General features: G+C 49.9%; 2 protein-coding genes across 4 annotated transcripts in view; one reads left to right on the forward strand and one right to left on the reverse strand.

Moving 5' to 3' along the window:
• Positions 1 to 18,842, forward strand: part of cep85l (centrosomal protein 85, like) — a 48,263-nt gene that overhangs the window by 26,710 nt on the left and 2,711 nt on the right. For both annotated transcript variants that reach the window (XM_010883023.4, XM_010883022.5), the window contains exons 4-12: positions 12,166 to 12,251; positions 13,880 to 13,997; positions 14,240 to 14,437; positions 14,727 to 14,879; positions 15,534 to 15,688; positions 15,993 to 16,110; positions 16,196 to 16,246; positions 16,736 to 16,843; positions 18,446 to 18,629. In XM_010883023.4, the coding sequence (XP_010881325.1) occupies positions 12,166 to 12,251; positions 13,880 to 13,997; positions 14,240 to 14,437; positions 14,727 to 14,879; positions 15,534 to 15,688; positions 15,993 to 16,110; positions 16,196 to 16,246; positions 16,736 to 16,843; positions 18,446 to 18,629 (1,171 nt within the window). The remainder of the gene's footprint in view (positions 1 to 12,165; positions 12,252 to 13,879; positions 13,998 to 14,239; positions 14,438 to 14,726; positions 14,880 to 15,533; positions 15,689 to 15,992; positions 16,111 to 16,195; positions 16,247 to 16,735; positions 16,844 to 18,445; positions 18,630 to 18,842) is intronic.
• Positions 622 to 6,391, reverse strand: pln (phospholamban). Of its 2 annotated transcripts, XM_010883021.5 has the most exons (3): positions 6,300 to 6,391; positions 2,637 to 3,044; positions 622 to 1,511 (listed from the first exon to the last, which is right to left on the reverse strand). In XM_010883021.5, exons 2-3 carry the CDS (start codon positions 2,792 to 2,794, stop codon positions 1,502 to 1,504), a joined length of 168 nt encoding a protein of 55 aa, XP_010881323.2. In that variant the 5' UTR covers positions 2,795 to 3,044; positions 6,300 to 6,391; the 3' UTR covers positions 622 to 1,501. The 2 variants fall into 2 exon arrangements, with proteins under 2 accessions (XP_010881323.2, XP_028970212.1); XM_029114379.2 differs by lacking the exon at positions 622 to 1,511 and having other exon boundaries at positions 2,633 to 3,044.

The following is an 18,842-nucleotide window of genomic DNA, read 5'->3' on the forward strand; positions in this document are numbered from 1 at the left end:
AGTCAAATCTGCTGCTTCACTGGCTAAAATGAAGACATGGCGCCGCCTGGTGGCCGCTCAATGTATTGTTTTTCTAAAGACCCAAGATACAAATGTTTTTATGAAGATTGTTGTACTTAAAAGACATTGTGAAGAAAGACAAACACAGTAAGTCTTGTGTCTTTTATCTTCATTTTACAACATTCTTTGCAAAATGCAATGTGGCATAAGAAATTGTACAGTGAAGCCAGTGCCAGCAGACCGTAAATGGACAGTTGTGCAGTGGTCACACATTTTCTTCAGACTGTGTAGAGTTCTAGCTGGAGCACTTAAGTGCATTTACTCTGCATGTATCCATTACTTAGCCAAAACAAATGAAAGAACCCCTGTGAATGAACATGAAAACCTTTCCACTGCAGAACAAAATTATATATCTCACTCACTAAAAAGTTTTACAGGCTTTGCATTTTTAAATAAGAGAGTAAGTAGGTGTTGTGTTTATCTACTACCATGAATATGTTTGAATACATACTGTATTCAAAAGCAACTGGACACCGAAGCCACCCCAATCCCTTAAGGAAAGGTCTCAAAGCTTGAAATTGACTTTGTGATTGCATCATAAAGAGCCTATTATTTCGCACATCAAAGGACTTTGTATTGCTTTAATCATGTTTAGTTTCTTTTCAGCTGTCAGTTGCATCTTGCGTGTTCTGTGCTTTGGTCTAAATAGCTTTGAATAGTCAGTGTCTGTGAGGGGGGGAAGCCTGTTCTCCACGGTTCAGATGAAGCCACATGAATACAACTTCTGAAGAAGAATCAGAGGGCATGGATTCGTTTCTGTGCTGATTACCCCTGGCCAGAAGTAGATGTGTTGTTGTAAAGACTTCTACCACTAGGGGGGGTCGTCTAAATGAAAGGAGGATGTTCTATTGATCCTCCAATGCCAACAGTTTTTACAATCTCTCCCATCAGTTCAGATATTTATATCTTGCCATCCATTGTTACGATGTCATGGAATCCCAGACGCTTCTCTGTATTCCAACAGGATCAATGGCCATTTTCAGTGATTTGCCGTCGTGGATGAAAATCTATTTAATAATAATTAGATGAAGCCAGGGTGTGTTTCTATGACCTAATCAGAGGTAGAGGGGCTTCAGTCAGGGCCCCCCGTGCTCAGCCTAACTAAGCCATCAGGTCAGAGGTCACATGAGTTTGACCAGGACAAGCATGAGGAGGAGCACGATGACGATGAGCAGGAAGTTGAGTATCAGGTTGAGGCCACGGTTGTTGACCAGATCCATGGCGGCGCTCGACATGGAGAGGCTGGATCCAGGCTGCAAATGCCCAGGAACAGTGATCAATTGTGGGCAAAGCTGTTCAGCTCAGGGGTGGTGGGGAGGGGGGGCGGGGTTGGGGTTCTGAAATGGTCCTCAGGAAGGCTAGTGATGGAGATGGATGATGGGATGGATGGAGGCTCCGCCCCCTGCTTAGCCCTCACTGTGGCTGTGCCGGTTTGGTTCAGCTACAGAGGTCTGGGAGGGAAGACAGGGGCCCAGTGAGATACTGTTACACTTCCACACACAGACAAGTCAGACTGCCCTTGGTTAAACTTGTCAGTGTGTTTATTTCAGCAGTGCACAGTGTTCCGGCGTCTCTGTGTATATGTATCTATGTATTGGTGTGTGTGTACGTGTGTGTGTGTACACGTGTGTGTGTGTGTGTGTGTGTGTGTGTGTGTGTGTACGAGTGTGTGTTTTAAGTCTAACTATACTCATGGGGACCATGTGTGTTTTAGGGCTAACTATACTCATGGGGACCAAATGACCCAATGAGTATAGTAAAACCAGAAACAATTGGACTCATGGGGCCCTTTTGACGGTCCCCATGAGGCAAAAGTCAATTTCCAGCTCAGGGTTTAGGTTTAGGGTCAAACTTACAATTAATTTTAGAATTAGACTTGGGGGTTCTTTAAGGTCCAGGCATTACATCTAGGTAGAGTTTAGGCATGTGTTACTTTATTGAGGTTAGGGTTAGGTTTAGGGTTAAGATTATGGCAATGGAGCATGACATTTCTTTTGCAGCCTGGATCCAGCCTCAATTTCTATTTTCTGGTCCCCATGAGGATAGCCATACAAACTTGTGTGTGTGTGTGTGCGCGTGTGTGTGTGCGCGTGTGTGTGTGCGCGTGTGTGTGTGCGCGTGTGTGTGTGCGCGTGTGTGTGTGCGCGTGTGTGTGTGCGCGTCTGTGTGTGCGCGTCTGTGTGTGCGCGTCTGTGTGTGCGCATGTGTGTGTGCGCGTGTGTGCGCGCGTGTGACAGGAGAAGCTGAAGGCTCCGTGAGTGGTATCAGCAACATGCAGTGGACAGTGGATGACAGACCTACAGGAAGGTGACATGTGACACACCTGTTCATCTTTACTCCATTTTATATTGTGATCACAAGTGGGATTACATCATTACAATCATGCGGAACGGAAACAAAACCACTTAACGCCACATATCCAGGACATTTCACAACCAGGTCACAGAATATTCAGATCAATTCCTCACATGCCACCCCGTGCCCTCAGCTCCTCCTCCCTCCCTCCCCGCCCCTCCCACTTTTTGGCCCGCTGGAAGAGTTCTCCGAGGCCCCGCGGGGCCCCTGGCGGCCCTCACATCAACAAGACGATGATGTAGATGAGCAACAGGCAGATGAGGATGAGGCTGAAGTTGACAAAGAGCTCCTGCAGGTTCTGCTTGGCGTGGGGGGGCATGTCCACCACCATGGAGGCCCTGCGCATAGCCGAGCGCATCGTGTGCTGCACCTTCTCCATGCCGGCTGGGGGGGGGCGCGGGTTGGGGCGCTGCGAGGCTGGGTGCCGGAGGCGGTGGAGTGGGGGAGTGAAGGGGCGATAGGCGTGCTCTAGTGGTGGCTGGAGGTTAGTGCGAGACGTTGGCGGGGGGGGGGGGGGGGGGGGGGGCAGGGCGGGGTGAGCGAGATGGTGGTGCGGGGCCTAGAGAGTGGCAGTGGAGTGGGTGATGGAGGGAGGTGGCAGAGTTGTCCAGAGGTCTGGCAGAGTGGAGCTGGGGGGGGGGCGGGGGGAGAGAAAATGGATGAGACAGTGGTCTGGCCAGTCAGCATGCAGAAATACACACAGAAACAGCCTGTGGAACGAAGCCATGAGAACAGGTTTCATTATTTACTGGTTGTACTGGAGAAAATGGGTTTCCCACACAAACACACTTCATCCCCAACGACATGAAGAATAATCATCCACTTGGGGGTATCATAACCTCCGGGCTTATACAGACGCAGCCAAACATGTAGGCACCCTTGCATTTAAATAATTGTTTAAATATGTTATGCTTGAAGCTACAATCTATCTCTGCTCTTTGGTTTGGGCGTGTTCGCGCTGCTCTGCCCTCTCAAGGGCAGACGATGGATTGAATTGTGGAGAGGTCGTAAAATAAATTATATTTATAGATTACATTTTCTGTCTAGCCAGTCTTATGTGAATGTATTCTGTTCTAAAAAGGTTTTTGTACTTTCCTCTCTATGTGGTTTATACTGTAATTTGCTCAGTCAGGAGCTAGACTTGAACACATGTTTGTTCCCTACAACGTAAGCAGTTTCGTGTTCATGGCGTGTTTATTAGGTTTTTAAATGTGTCTTTGTGTATTATTTTGTTTTATGTTAACACTTTATTTTAGGGGTTGTTGAAGTCTGTTGCGGTTGGATGTGGAGGAGGGTGAGACCTAGGAGCTGGTATGGAATGTAACAGCTTTAGATAGCAGGTGAATGAACATCCCACTTCTCCTCGTGGGTGATGTAGAAGTGGTGTGGAATGGCAGAGCCTGCCTGAGATCACACATCAGACCCTACACTTCTGAGGTGGGGGGGTCGTTCCAACCCCAAATCCTCTGTGGCTGAGCTACTGCTGTTGGTTCTGTTGGGGGATAAAACGGTCTGCCATTTTGTGCCTGGAAACGCACACTGGTTTGTGATGGTCTGACCAGCGTCACTCCATCCAGACAGCACTTCCAGACTTCTCTCTCCTCACAGGCGCTCTGCAGTGACAGGCATGCCCGGGGAAGGTGAGGGTCTGTTGGTCACTTCCCCTTGGTCCTGCTGACCACCTGCTGACAACAGTTATCTGCCAGGCTCCAGCCCCTCGCCAGCGGTATTCTTAGGTCTGACCTTTGCCTATCTCACAGGAGCAGAGTCCATTTCAACACTAGCCACGCCTAAACCCCTGATAAGCACACCACTGATCTGGCCTCGTAGGTGGCACCTCTGTGGAGGGGACCGGAGGGCGCACCAGTCACGGACCGGGGTCAGGACAGGGGGCAGGACCGGAGGGCGCACCAGTCACGGACCGGGGTCAGGACAGGGGGCAGGACCGGAGGGGGCGCCAGTCACGGACCGGGAGTGTGAACGGATCTGGTCAGGATGTAGAGTCCTGATAATGAATCTGTGTTGACCAGCTCCGTGACGGCCAATAGAGCTCTTCTAACAAAGCCAGAAATCCTAGGAGAACAGTGTCAGACACAAACGCATCAGTGTCACAGCTGTGTAGAACATTCTCTTCATGCATATCATTCAACATGCTCCTTGTTGTTTCTGAATTCCCCTGTGGCTGAGGGGAATGTTAGGGGCCACTTCACAGGAGCAGCTGCGCCAGGCGAGGGGGTTGACCAGTGTCGGTCACTGGATTTTCCATTGTAGTCCTCTAAATCAGGCTGTAATTCAGAGTGACTTGCCTGAGCAATTATGGTTAAGTGCCTTTGTCAAGGGCACTTCAGCAGATTTTTCAGATTGTCAGCTTTAAGATTCCAACGAACAACCTTTCAATACCAGGCTCGGCGCTCTGACGGCCAGGCTCGGCGCTCTGACGGCCAGGCTCGGCGCTCTAACGGCCAGGCTCGGCGCTCTGACGGCCAGGCTCGGCGCTCTGACGGCCAGGCTCGGCGCTCTAACGGCCAGGCTGTCTTTCGCTCCACGTAGACACACCTCCCTCACCCCGGTCCCATGGCCTGGGTTTGATGATTAATTATCCTTACCTTCAGAGACGAGTGGCCATCGAGTCGACACCAGACGCCACCAAGCCTTCATCTCTTGACTTGGTCCTGAGCACTGCCCGCCTCGTGTCAGAACCAGGTTATGATATATTCATTAACAAGAACCCCTCCCCCCCCAGTGAACATGTCGCCATATACTCATTCACCGCCCCGAGTTCACCCATCCACTCAGACAAGGAGGCCGGGACTCTGCAGGATGAAATGCCAAACTAATAGAGGTCGGAATTGATACCCTAGGGGGGAGGTTGTTTGGATTGAAAACCCACCATTCCTCTTCATAAAAACGCCTGCGTGGACCAGAGGAGCCAGTGGGTGAAAAACAAAGCAGAACATTACATTTTATCGAACCTAAGAAGGAAATCCTTCTGAAACCTGGCAGATGCATTCACAAGGCAATAATGGTCAGGTTTCTTTTCTTTTTCCCCCCCTGCTCTGTTGGCACGGTTCCTGTGATAATAAGTCATCTGGAGAGCGAGGGAAGTAGGAGGAGGGCTTCCAGTAGGCTTGGCCCTTACGCTGAACTTTCCATGATGGCATCACACAGCAATGCACTGGGAACAGTGGGCATCGCTCTGGCTGTGTGGCTCAGCAGAGGACATTGGTTAGCGCCTGCCTCGGGCAGCGGTGACCACCGATATTAAACAGACCCGACTGTGAACAGCGGTTGATGGATATAACCAGACGTGTTTTCTTCCTCTTCTTCCTATTCAGAGGAAATAACTTTTCATACAGCTTCTTCCGCCTGGCGTTGAACCTTCCTTTGTGTCCCGTGTGCTCATTTCAGTCAATGCAAATTGTAGACCTTTTCCTGATGCAAATGTGCGTATTGTGGATCGGCCATGGTTGACCTCTGATTTGTGTGCAGGGTGCGTGTGTGGTTTGTGTCTGTGTCAGTGCAGGACTGCTTGTTTCTACACAACAGTTACGTTGAGTGCTGTTCAGTCCCGTAACAGCAGGATATTGCCGAGCTTTTGCCTTCAAAACAACATTATCATGCGTTGCGAAACCAAGAATTATCGCTGGAGAGACAAATATTGTAGGAATATTTTTGAGATTCTCCTCATCTTTTGTGCTTGACTTTGAAAACTAACTCCTATTTGTGCTTGACTTGGAAATTAAAGGTTACATGAAGGCTATTACTTTCAAAGTAGTCTCAGCCCACGTTAAGGTGAAATAATGTCCCCTTTCAACAGCACTTTTCTCCATCAGAAAAAGGTTAACATCCCTATAGACAAATGGTGACCAGAGGTGTGCCCTTACCTGCTCCAACAGGCTTGACAGACAGATGGGTGGATGTCCACGAAGACGCTGGGAGGAAAGTTCCGTGGGTTGTGGGTCCAGCAGCAGACGAGGAGCTTCTCCGTGCTCTAGAGTATGTCACGTCGTTTTTGGGAGGAACAGCAGAGGGGCGGGGGGAGGGACAGCGGGGGGGGGGGGGGGTTGGGGCAGGGCTGTAACCGGGGGGGAGTGGCGTCGCTGGTATGTGCTCTGTTTATCCTTCCATTGTGGAAGATGAGGGCATGGAATGGATGGGCAGAGTGGCTCTGTCAGGCAACTTCGGTGGCTAATGTTAGCCCTGCTGGGTCTCTTCCTTGCTCTCCAGGGAGATGCCTGCTGCCGGAGGATCAAAGAACTCTTTTCTGTTGCTCGCGCCTGTTTAAGCACTACGCACCAGTGGGCGTCACGTGACTGCCTTCTCCGTGTTGTTTTCCCTCTCCAGTAATTTCTCGGCATTCTCCTTCACTTGGAAAGTATCCTGAGGAAAACATCGACAGCGCTCATCGCTTGTTTCATACGGAGAATACATTTTGACAGGTGCAATTTGTTCTCTGTCTGCCTCTCTGGCTTCCATTCAGACAGGTTTGGGTAGCGGGTCTCATAGGAAGAGGCCCAATCTGTGTGCATTCTTCTTGACCCGTGTAGATCATGTCAAAGGACTGTCTGCTGCTCTTTTACAGAGTCCTCTTGGGTCCTCTGTGCCGTTGAAAACACAGTCCCTCACGTGGCTCTGGACTTGGAAACGTTCGCACAGTATTTCAGACCCAAAACAGAAATAAATATCCTTCCTGTTTTTCAGCTCCTCTCTCTACCTTAAAAGGAGCGTTGAGCTGGGGTCTTGACTTGATCAAAACAAGCTCCAAATAGTGTATTAAAAAAAAATGGAGCAGGAAGGGCAGATTTAGGGCTCCCTGTTTGGTTCTTGTTTGGTTCCTGTTTTCTCTGGAACGGGTGGTACCTTGTTGGCGCTTTGTGCCCCCTCCTGCGGTGGCACAGGTATGTCCTGACAGGTGGCAGTGGATGGTGCCCTTCTGGTTTAATGAACCATGTCACCCGAGCTGGGGTATTCGGTATTTGAGCTGTGGCTTACCGATTATACTTGCCACACGCATGTGAATGGCACACGCACGCACGCATGCACGCACACACGCACGCACACACACACACACACACACACACACACAATTCATACCTATACCCGCAGGATATTGTCCCAAAGGTGGCAATGTCTGTCCCTGAAAGCCTGTTATATACTCAGTATTCTTTAAATAACAAAAAGGTGTTTAATGGGCATTATCGTCATCTGCAGCTGTGTGTTAATCATGACCGCAATAATTGTCATGCACAAGAGACAGAGAGAGAGGAGGGAGACCGAGTGCTAGAGCTTTGGCTGACCTCATGGTCTCCAATGGAAGCTGTTTCTTTTGTTTAGATAAGTAGTTCATAAGAGTCAACAAACTAGTGTGGTTCTCTAGTCTGGTGTATAGCAGCCCTGTGTTTGGCTACGCTAAACAGATGAAAGTGACACGTGCCTACGTCACAATTATATCTTCACTAGACTAGAAAATGTAATCAAATTCACATAAACAAGCTAATTTAAGATCCAGAATATATATATTCATGTATGTTGTTGTGGAATTCCCTCTGTGGAAACATTTCATACATCAAGAATATGAACACATTAGCAAAAGTTGGATTTGTCTCATTTCAACTCCTGCAGCCTAATTTTGCTTGCTTGAGCGTGCCTGCTAGAGTTGAGGATCCTGTTAGAATCCTGTTCATTGTTGTCATTACATTTTATATTCAAGTTTTAAAAATCTGTACATTGGCAAGTTATCAAAGGATATAGATAGACTTGGTAGGAGTTGTTGTTCTGAGGAACATTTTGGATCTGTGCTTTTTGGGACCCAAATAGTTTATAAATTGGCGTATTGTACACAAACACACTGGAAGTCACTCATTAGTATACATTTAAAAATATAATCTGTGTCTATGTTTTCATGAATTTCCAATTCAAAGCCCACTGTTAGCCTACTAAAGAAGGATCCAGTGGGTGTTTTGAGAAGGTATGAGCAGGTCAGGTACGGATGGGTTGAAGCTGAGGGTTGACCGTACCCTCTGGCTGTGTGTGAAGGCCAAAGCCCTGTTCTGTGCCTCAGAACTACACCATCCCACCCCTCCTCAGGGTCTCCGAGTGGACCGCTCTATCATCACCTGTCATCACCTGTCATCACCTGTCATCACCCCCGCTTCCCACTGGCAGGGGGCCTATTCCTCCACATAGTGTGTGTGTGTGTGTGTGTGTATATTTTCGAGTAAATCCCTGAAAATATAGTAACAGTAAAATAGGAATTTTCCATTTTGTGTGGAGCCTGAGCTCTAACCATGACCTATCAAGGCTCGACTGATCCTGCCCCAGCTTTAAAATGACAAATGACGAATCCATCGTCTGGCTTGCTTGTCTCTTAGTCCCTTACCCCCTTTGCTCTGTCCCATGGGTCCCTGGCAATGTGTTTTTCCGTGTCCGGGCCAATGTCCCCACAGAACATCTAACAGTCAGGTGACCACTTCTCATCTGTCAAGTCTGACAGAACTTGGGACGTCGCAGTGCAACCCTGTTCAACCGTCCTCGCGCCAGGCCTGGACGCCGCAGCTGAAACAATTTTGCGCTGCGCTTTCCAAAACTGCCAGGCACAGCCGGTCTGGCGTGACCGGGGTAAGAACCCGGGTTTGCCGTGACTCCGTTGCACTGCATGGTCTCCGAGCACTGAACCAAGATTGAGGCTTTCCAAAATCACGTTAATCTAGGTCTAACTCAACGCGAAGCGCCAGCAAATGGCTTCGGAGGTTAATGATCAATGAAGTGATATGGGATTAACACAGGCCTTAACCCTGTGTCTGATGTCCGGGCCATCCGTCTCAGGTCAGCTCACACAGCCCTCATTCTGAGGCAATAGGTGGGTCTGTTATGCTAGCCAGTGAAACATCACAGAGCGCCTTCTAAAGGGGGGGGGCCTAATGCATTCTCCATGCTCACATCACCCTTGCCCGGAGAAGGCGAGGTGGAGTGGGAGGTGGGGGTGTAAGTGCGCAGGGCTGGGAGAGAATGCTGAAAGCTGGGGTGTCTGGACTGGAGAGCCTGAGGAGGAGGGCGACAGGGGTGATAACGTTCTGGGAATTGGCAGCAGATTAGCTGTGCTGCGTGACAGGGTGAAGCTGGCCTTGCTACAGCAGAAGCCAGTGGACAGGGAATGAAAGACTGTGTGAAACAGGCTCGGCCATTTCTGTTGGACGGTCTGTAACTCAGAAAATTCTGCATCTACCACAATTGCTATTAAAGATATAAAAACCAAGACTGGCTAAGGTCGAGGCCTAGTTAGAGGTTCTGAGGAGCTGTACGACAAACCGCCTTGTTTTGTAATTGTAGCTAGTGTGAGTTGTAGTAACAGGAGGTGCTAACAGGCTAGCAGTTTTCACTCCGCTGTGGTACATGAAGTCAGGCCTCATTTACCAGCCGGCAGGCCCTTTGACCAGGGAGCCCTACAGGCCCGTCCAGTGTGTTTGTGTAATCGGAGCTCTGCCTGGATGATAGTCATTTGACAAGATTGTGCGCCCATGTGTGTTTCCATCTCCCTGTGTGGTGCAGATAAATAAACCCTGCTGCCCGGGCAGCAGCCCAGTACGACCAATAGGCCTGGCCGTGACGAGCTTGTACTTGCTTCTGCTGCTACTGTAATTGGTCGAAATGACCAGGAACAGTGGAACTGTGTAGTCATTAGATGGAACGCTGTAATTTTGTCTGCCCGAGGAGACATTACGCTGTGGCTCCGGGACGGCGTGAGGGGGTCTGATCCTGGGTGCTGGGGGACGGGGACACTTTGGCCTCGCTGCGGTTGGTGTGGAGTTAAACTGGCGAAAAGCGTGGTTTACCGTGGTTCACCGTTGTCCCGCTGTCGTCTCATGACCTCTGTCAGAGGGCTCTGGGAGGCGCTATCAGCTGAGGAATGACAGGTATGCCCCTGGCCTAATGTTACCAACCCCGGGACCAAGAGTCTCCCGACGTTGTGGCGACACGCAAGCCCCCCCCCCCCCCCATAACAGTCTCAATCAATCTGTCTCTCTCCGCCCCATCGCTTTCTCCCTCTAGTGAACAGTCTGCTTCTCGTTCACCATTGATTCCCTGGGAAAGTGGCCTCCGGCACACAATGCTGTTTCGTTTTTAGTACCACGTACAGAATGGCCCATCATCCGTCATTGCGGTTTCCGCGGCGATGGAGCCACACTCCAGTGGTTTTCTGCCTGTTAACTGACATTATCGAAGAGTGGAGTGTGAAGGCAGTGAAAGGGTACTGTTCAGAGTTAGGGGACCGTTTTATCAGTACTGGTGCCTTAGTGACCGCTGGTACCATGTTAATGGGGGGGGGGGTGTGGAGTCTACTGTGTAACGACCTTCCCTGTGTCTCCCAGCAAAGTCACTGAGAGAGACCGGACAGAAACCTCCGGTCCTGATTTAGACAGTGGCCTGTTGGGGCGGGGACTTCCGGTCTCTAAGGGCTAAATGTTGTAGAGGAGGGTTCGCTGCCGTGCTCTCCCCCTGACACAGCTTCCCCCCACCGCCTCATCAGCCAGGCATGATCTCAATTTGGGGATTTCCTCCCGTTTCCTCTGCAGTGAAGCATCCCTGTGGTGATATTCTACAAGCTAGCAAGAGCAGCGATGTCTGTTTTTAGCCTTTTCTCAGGCCTACTGTCTGTCTGCCGAGACCCGGCAGTGGGACCCCGGAAGAGTTCAGGCCAGTCCGGTCGGAGCCTGCTGGCCCGTCCGGTCTTACCCTGTCCTCAGCTGGCCTCCTCTCAGCGTTGCTCAGCTGTGGAAACTTCCCACCTGTTGTTTGTTGTCACCAGAGCCAGCAGGCTCCATTGGGTCTGAACTGACCGGTGCGTCCAGGCTGATCTAACATCTGCTCAGCTCTCCTTTTCTCCCGGACTAGCCTCCACTCGCTGCTGTGGTAACTGCCAAACAATGGTCTGATAAAAATAGCCTGAGATATGTGATGGGTGGTGGGGGGGGGGTCTCTATCACGGGAGTACCATGTTTAACCAGGACTAGGGAGACAGAAAATCTGCCGGCCAATATACATACGAGGCATTAATAGAAGAGATATTTTTAAGCTGGTGGCTAGCAGGGAAACTCGAAGGCTGTCTATTTTGAAGAGATTATTACCGAGGCATTACTCACATCTTCCCGGTCAATAGCGCCAGAATGCCCGGAGGATTTTACTGGGTCTCCTGTATGGTTTGAGGGCTTAGAAATGGATGTGGCATCTTCCACCACTCTTGTATCTCTTTAAGAACGCTTAGTCTACATAATTAAGGGTCTGGCTCAGAAAACTACAGTCCTGTGTAAAACAGAGGAGGTAGTACCCCGAAACAAGCATCCACATTGTCCAGCTGTGTAACACCTCGGGACCTCCCTGAAGTAGGAAGTCGTGAAGACACCTGTAGCAGCCCTGTGTGACCTCTGACCGCCCTCGCCACTTGGCTCATGTACATCGTTGTTTCCTTTAGTCTGTCAGGCCAAAGCTGATTGATAACTCACTAAAGAGAGACGCCTGCCTGCCTGGCCGTCCATCAGAAACGCCCCCAGGCCTGCATGGAGCAGGGCTACAGGAACGTACTGACGGACAGCTGGGGATAAGCTGTGGCTTATGTCTTAGTATAGGGACTGCTTGGGTGTATCGATGATGATGAGGGTGATGATGAGGAAGAGACGGCCGGTGGCGACGACATGGCTGTGGATCCCCCCCCAGGGACGATATGTTACTGTAACGTGTGTTATTCCTGTGCAGATGCTGGGCGGAGCCTCGCTTCCAGTGAACACGCTGGTGAAGATCAAAGAGGGCCTGCTGCGACAGAGAGAGCTGGAGATTGACAGGTCAGTGACACACGGGGGGCGGGATTTCCGTCGTCAGCACCGCAGTCGCTGAAGAATTGTGCCAAACTGATTTCTTTTGAAAAAACACAGAAACCGGAAGCCAACACACACACACACACACACACACACACACACACACACACACACACACACACACACACACACACACACACACACACACACACACACACACACACACACACACACACACACACACACACACACACACACACACACACACACACACACACACACACACACACACACAATTAGTCTCTGTCTCATATTCATCTGTCCGTTCATCGCTGTGGAAGGAGACACATTATCCTGTTCCTTCAGGTTGTCTTTGCTCAGGAGAAGGATCGAGCACGGCCACATTACAGGGAAGCATAGCAGATGTCCTGCATTCATTTCTATTGGCCACACACACTGTCAGTTCCTGGCCCTCGAGGCACAGACACACGTTTGGTCAGCGACCTTGAGGGGATGTCATCTGAGGTGTCCCCTTTCAGAGTGGCGGGCTGGCCCTGACAGGACCAGCTGGATAGAGCCGGCCAGGGGAAGGGACAGCACCGGCTCACTGGCCACCTCACCTCCCAGGCACCCGGGCTGACATCACGGAGGGAAATACAGGCTGACTTTACAATGGCCTGGCCGAGCCAACTGTTTCATACTGGGATTGTCCTCCTTGGTCAGTTCAGGGTTGGTTCTACTGTTCATGGTGTGTGATGGTGTTCCTCGTTATTCGGGGAGGAACTAGTGCTAGCCCCATCAGAATAGCAGATGGCCCTCGACAAGAGAAAGCATTACACTGGTGATTTACACTGAGAGGAGTTGTTACAGAAATCTTCGTTTTACTGGCAATCCAGGGCCCAGATGTCTGTCATATATTAGCACCTGCCCAAAACACTGATACAGAAGTACTCTGGGTTAACTCTGGTGCGTTGGTTGGCAAGAGGCAGCATGTGGATGAAAATATATATATTTCTCAGCACTCTACGGATTTTAAATAAAAGTCATTGCGTTTAAATAATGTATTATCCATATCCAAACCTGGTTGGAATAATCCGTCAAACGGCGTAAGATGAGTGAGAAATTCTGGGCGCCATAAGAATTGGCCTAACGGGCTTAGTTTTACCAAACAGACATCTCCCACAACCCTCTCGTGTCTTGTTGAGACGATGTGGGACAGCTGAATGTACAGAACAGATAAGCTGTGTGCAAACTGCAAGTGACTCTGAGCTGAACACGGCAGTTACTAATGCAGTAAACGGTGTTCATTTTGGATGAAGCAGCATCATTGTAGTAGCTAGAATGCTAGCTAACGCTAACTATTGTGGACAAGTAGCAGGTTAGCTTTTTATTTCAGTATTTGGCAGCCTGCTCAGGCTAGACTAAATGCATTGGACGTTTACATTGTCAAGCATCAGATATTTCCATTTGGAGCCTGGTTCTGCAGTATTGTGATTCACTAACCATGACCATGTAATATTGTTCTGTCAGACATATATGTATTGTATGAACAACGTTTACTGTGCTCCTCTGCATATATAAGTACGTGTTGGTAAGCACTCAGTATCAGTACACCTTCCTCTGCTATACACTGTAGTGTCCTGGGTGTGTTTCAGACAGAAGCAGCAGATCCTGCAGCTCCATGCCCGGATCAGGGAGAATGAGCTAAGAGCCCAACAGGTCCTCCAGAGCCAGAAGGGGCGCTGTGACGACACCTATCTACTAAAAGCTAAGGTAATTGGGCATATGTGTCAGATTGCACCAAAGTTCTAACCAAGATTTGGCTTCGACAACCCCGTCCATGGGAACTAGGGAGGGGCATGCCTGGATGCTCCAAACCCTAGGATAATTACTAACCGAAAATAACCCCTCACTTACACAATGTAACGGTATCTAGTGTGATCCCCAACTTTCAGCCGGTTCATGCTTGACCTACATTTTAATCCTTTATTGACATCCTTTTCTCTCTTCTCCAGGAGTCTCCATTTGAAAGTCCAGTGACCCAGCTCCATCCCCAGCTGGAGGTCATGGAGCGGGTCGGCCCTCTGTGCTGTGACAGTGGGGAGTTGGGCCGTAAGCTGGCTGCTGCGGAGCTGGAGGTCATTCACCTCAACGAGTTCCTCAAACAGAACACCCAGAAGTACACGGAGGACATCAAGAAGCTGGAGGAGAAGGTAGGCAGTGGCCTCCACTCTTACACCGCCCTCAGCTAGAACCCGCCCTCAACAGGTCAGTGGCCCCAACCCTTACACCGCCTTCAGCTAGAACCCGCCCTCAACGGGTCAGTGGCCTCAACCCTTACACCGCCCTCAGCTAGAACCCGCCCTCAACGGGTCAGTGGCCTCAACCCTAACACCGCCCTCAGCTACAACGGGTCAATCCTAACCACATCCTCATCTACTGCAACCATGTCTGCACCTCGGAACCCTAACCCACAACCTAAGTAATATAATGAACCCTCAGATGAAGACGCGAGACCGCTACATCAGCAGCCTGAAGAAGAAGTGTCAACGGGAGAGTGAGCAGAACCAGGAGAAGCAGCAGAGGATCGAGACCCTGGAGAAATACCTGGCTGACCTGCCCTCCCTGGATGAGGTTCAGACCCAGGCCCAGCAGGTACTGTCTCCCCAGACAACCCACCCTGCCAGCCTGACCCATGGGGCTTCTCTTTAGCCTCTTGGTGGTTGGTGGGCCAGGTTAGAATGTTGAGTAATACGAATATCGAAGGGTCAAACTGATTAGGAATCGCATGTAGTTCACATTTTGGTTTCCTTGTTTATGGGATTGTTAGAGAGCGATGTTTGTGGCTTGGTCCCAAAAACAACTGGACGGGTCAGCGCCTGCCATCAGCTCTGCTAGTTAGCGTTTCAGTGCTAACCCCTGGTAATGGACGGGAGTTATCTTTTTATTACAGCTCTGTTATCTCATTAGACCTGATTAGATCAGCCATTACAGGCAACATTAGTAGTAGTGCTGGAGGCAGGGGGGGGGGCAGTTCATAGTTTTTAATAACAGCCAGTGTTAACAACCTCCCCCAACCATAAAATAATGGCTCCTATTTGGCTATCTTCAGTGTACCGATAATTACATCAGCATCAAAGTGCTTTCGATCATTTTCTTCAAGACAATAAATAATGAGATGAGAATAATGACTTGGGTAATAGTCATCATGTTACACCACCTCACCACTAGATGGCTCTAAGAACCAAACCATGAAGTCTGTGTATTTAACTGGGCTTCTCCGTGTGCTGCTCCTCTGTGGTTTTCTAGCTGGAGGAGGTACAGGAGAAGGCACAGGGCCTGCAGGACACAGTGACCCATCTGGAGAAGAGTCTGGAGGAGAGCCGCGTCGTGCTGCAAGAGAAGGAGGACCTGATTGAGACCCAACGCAAGAGGGAGAAAGAGCTGATGGCGGCTGTACAAAGGTAGGATCAAACAAAGGAAACGTCAAAGCAGTCTTCCTCTGTCAGAATAGCTGTATCTAACAGGGTGATGAAACAGTCAGGGGGTTAGTGGTAAGAGCACTGTAATGGTAACTGAAAACTGAAAAGCTTGTTCGAAACCCCAGCCACCGAGTTGAGAAGTCCGATGTTGTGCCCTTGAGCAAAGCTCTTAATGGTTGTAATTTGCTGTAGATAACAGCATCTACCAACTGACAAAATGTAAATGTTAGTCGTGGTGGCGTTGATGAGCGACTGCCCTGACCGTCGTCTCCCCCTGTGTACCCAGCCTGACGGAGAAGGTGGAGCAGTGTCTGGAGGACGGGGTCCGGCTGCCCATGCTGGACCTAAAGCAGCTGGAGGCGGATAACGCACGGCTCCAGCAACAGCAAGCCACCACCAGCAAGGTGAGAGCCAGGCCTTAGTGCACACCCACGCCCATGAGAAGGCAGGCTGCTCCCAGATGTTTACAGTCAGTCTCCTCTATTTCAGCTGATAGACCATCAGAAGAACCAGATCGACAAACTCACCCATGAGCTGTCGGTGAGTACCAAAAGGAGTATACTTTATTTTATTCTTCGGTGTGTGTGTGTGTGTGTGATACCATTGGAAATAGCATTTTAGTTCACTTAAAATAAAAATCACTCAGAATTTATTTCAAATATAACAGCTATCTCAAATCATTATCATATGTATAGTGTGCTGATTTGGCCTTGTAACTTAAATCCGAGTGCTGTCGTGCTGCATGTCTGTCGTGCTGCGTGTCTGTAGTGCTGTCGTGCTGCGTGTCTGTCGTGCTGCGTGTCTGTAGTGCTGTCGTGCTGCGTGTCTGTCGTGCTGCGTGTCTGTAGTGCTGTCGTGCTGCGTGTCTGTCGTGCTGCGTGTCTGTAGTGCTGTCGTGCTGCATGTCTGTCGTACTGTCATGTCTGTCCTTGAGTGCTGCGAGAAGCGATGATGAAGGTAAGTAGTTGTTGAAGACATCATAGCGTTGTGAGCATTCTGTGTGATGCCCGTGTTCTGGTTCTCCTGCAGGCTGTGGAGCAGAGGTTGCAGGAGGAGCGACGTCTCTCCCAAGACCTCAAACAACAGCTGCAGGAGAAGGAGGAGGACCTGGCTGCCCTCTCCAACACACTCCACCAGGTAACCGAGAGCCAAGCTGAGGGGGCTATTTAGACTCAAGCTGCATGTTAAATGGGAATCTCCCTGTCGCCACGTCTAAACCAACACGAGAGCGACGCCTAGCGAACCCAGCGCCACGGTCGTCTGTCACCCGAGAAACGCATTCCACATCAGGTCTACTCATCGCAGACATTTCTGAAACGTCCTGCACGTCAAACATGACCACTGCAATCTGTTAGCCTGCTCTCCGCCTCGCTGGTGGCCAGAAGCCGTCTGGGCGTAGCTGCTGACGGAGAGCCCCTTTCACCGACGTCCACCGGCTCTTTTGTCCCGAGATCCTTTCAGAGCAGCTGAATCATGAATAATCTAATATGGCCCCTCCAGCCTCCAATTCTAATTCACAGTGTCATTACTCACCTCCCGTCTCAAGGTGACGACGAGCCCGTCGCTTAAAGGGCTAAAATCGGGAGCGCGGGCGCTGTGGGAGTGTGCCTCCCGGACACAGAGAGGAGACGAGGTAGAGAGCGCGGCTTGCAGCCCAAAACCATATATTATCCCGCTGACAGGAATACAAGAGGCAATTATCAGCTGAAAGATTCCCCCTGCCTCACTCCTACAGCAGGAGGTCACTGGTTTAAAGACACGGGGACAGGAAGAGAGATGAGAGTTGTCTGACTGGCAGGCTGACCTTGTCTGCAGTGTGACTTTCAGGCAGCTGGCATCTGGGGGGGGGGGGGATAGGACCGAGGTGAGTCCCCCACACAGCTCTCTGTAGAAAGGAGGAAGCGCTGACTCCAGGCATCGACCAGGGGTGTAGGCCTCTGTCTCCGTGGAGATGAACCCGGACGCATTTAAAGGTGAACACGCCTCCGTCGTGGCAGGAAGTTGGATAATCGCTCTTGAAATGACGGCGACATATACCTTACTGCCTCGCCTGTGGCAGTCTCTAGGACCATCCTGTTGAGGGATAGTATTGGTGAGAATGATAATCTCCTGCTTTTAGACCTTTAAAAGGGTTTATTGTAACTGTTCTGTTTCAAAGCACAGCCAGGACCAGGGTGTTGAAGTGTTGCGGCTCAACACTGGTTACACACAGGAGCATGCATGGAGAGAGCCCCACATGCCTTCGCAGATCGCCTACGCGCGCTGGTTTAGATGCCAGCTGTCACCTCAACCATTCTGTCAAGTTCAGTTTTCGTCCAAAAATAACACACTCTGGAGCACTAATGGACAAATCCATTCCTGTTTAGAAATAACAGCACGGCTGTCATGTTACGATTACGCAAAAGCATTTTAGTCGCGTGCGACTAATCTCCCTTCTCTAGCGATTTACAACATATCTGTAGTTATTAGAATAAATGCTGTGGCAGAGATCACAGAATAACAATGAAGCTTTTAAGCAAAATAAAGGATTTAGCCAATTTGTGTCTCAATTCAGCAACACTGTCTTCACAATAGTAGCACACACAAAAAAAATGACATTTATATTTTGGTTAAAGTGGAGTAGTGGAAATATGTGTACCTGAACTGACCACACTCTAGAGCTCTGCTGCATTTATATCAGCGTTTGATAAACCCAGTGTGGCCCGCAGACCCTGAAAAGCTGTGTTTGTGTGTCTACAGAATCAAAGGCAGGTGGAAGCGGGCACGGTGGTTGGTCAGGGCTGCGGAGGCCAGGGGCCCGAGGCGGGGCCCCTGCTGAAGGAGATGTCCCTGTGTCTGCTGGACCTCAAGGCCCTCTGTAGTATCCTCACCCAGCGGGCCCAGGGCAAGGAGCCTAACCTGGCACTGCTTCTGGGCATTAAATGTACCTATATATCTACCTTGTTCAAACCTCTTAAATGTACCTATATATCTACCTTGTTCAAACCTCTTAAACGCCTTCCATTTGCACACACCGGACAGCACATTTCAGTCAGTCACACTACACGCTTGTTTAAAGGATTTGAAATGCCAAAATGGTAGATTTGTACTTACTCACCAGATTTGAGTGTTGCCTGGTTGAGCCGGTGTCTAACTG

The sequence above is a fragment of the Esox lucius genome, chromosome 18, assembly GCF_011004845.1.
Source record: "Esox lucius isolate fEsoLuc1 chromosome 18, fEsoLuc1.pri, whole genome shotgun sequence".
Taxonomy (NCBI): domain Eukaryota; kingdom Metazoa; phylum Chordata; class Actinopteri; order Esociformes; family Esocidae; genus Esox; species Esox lucius.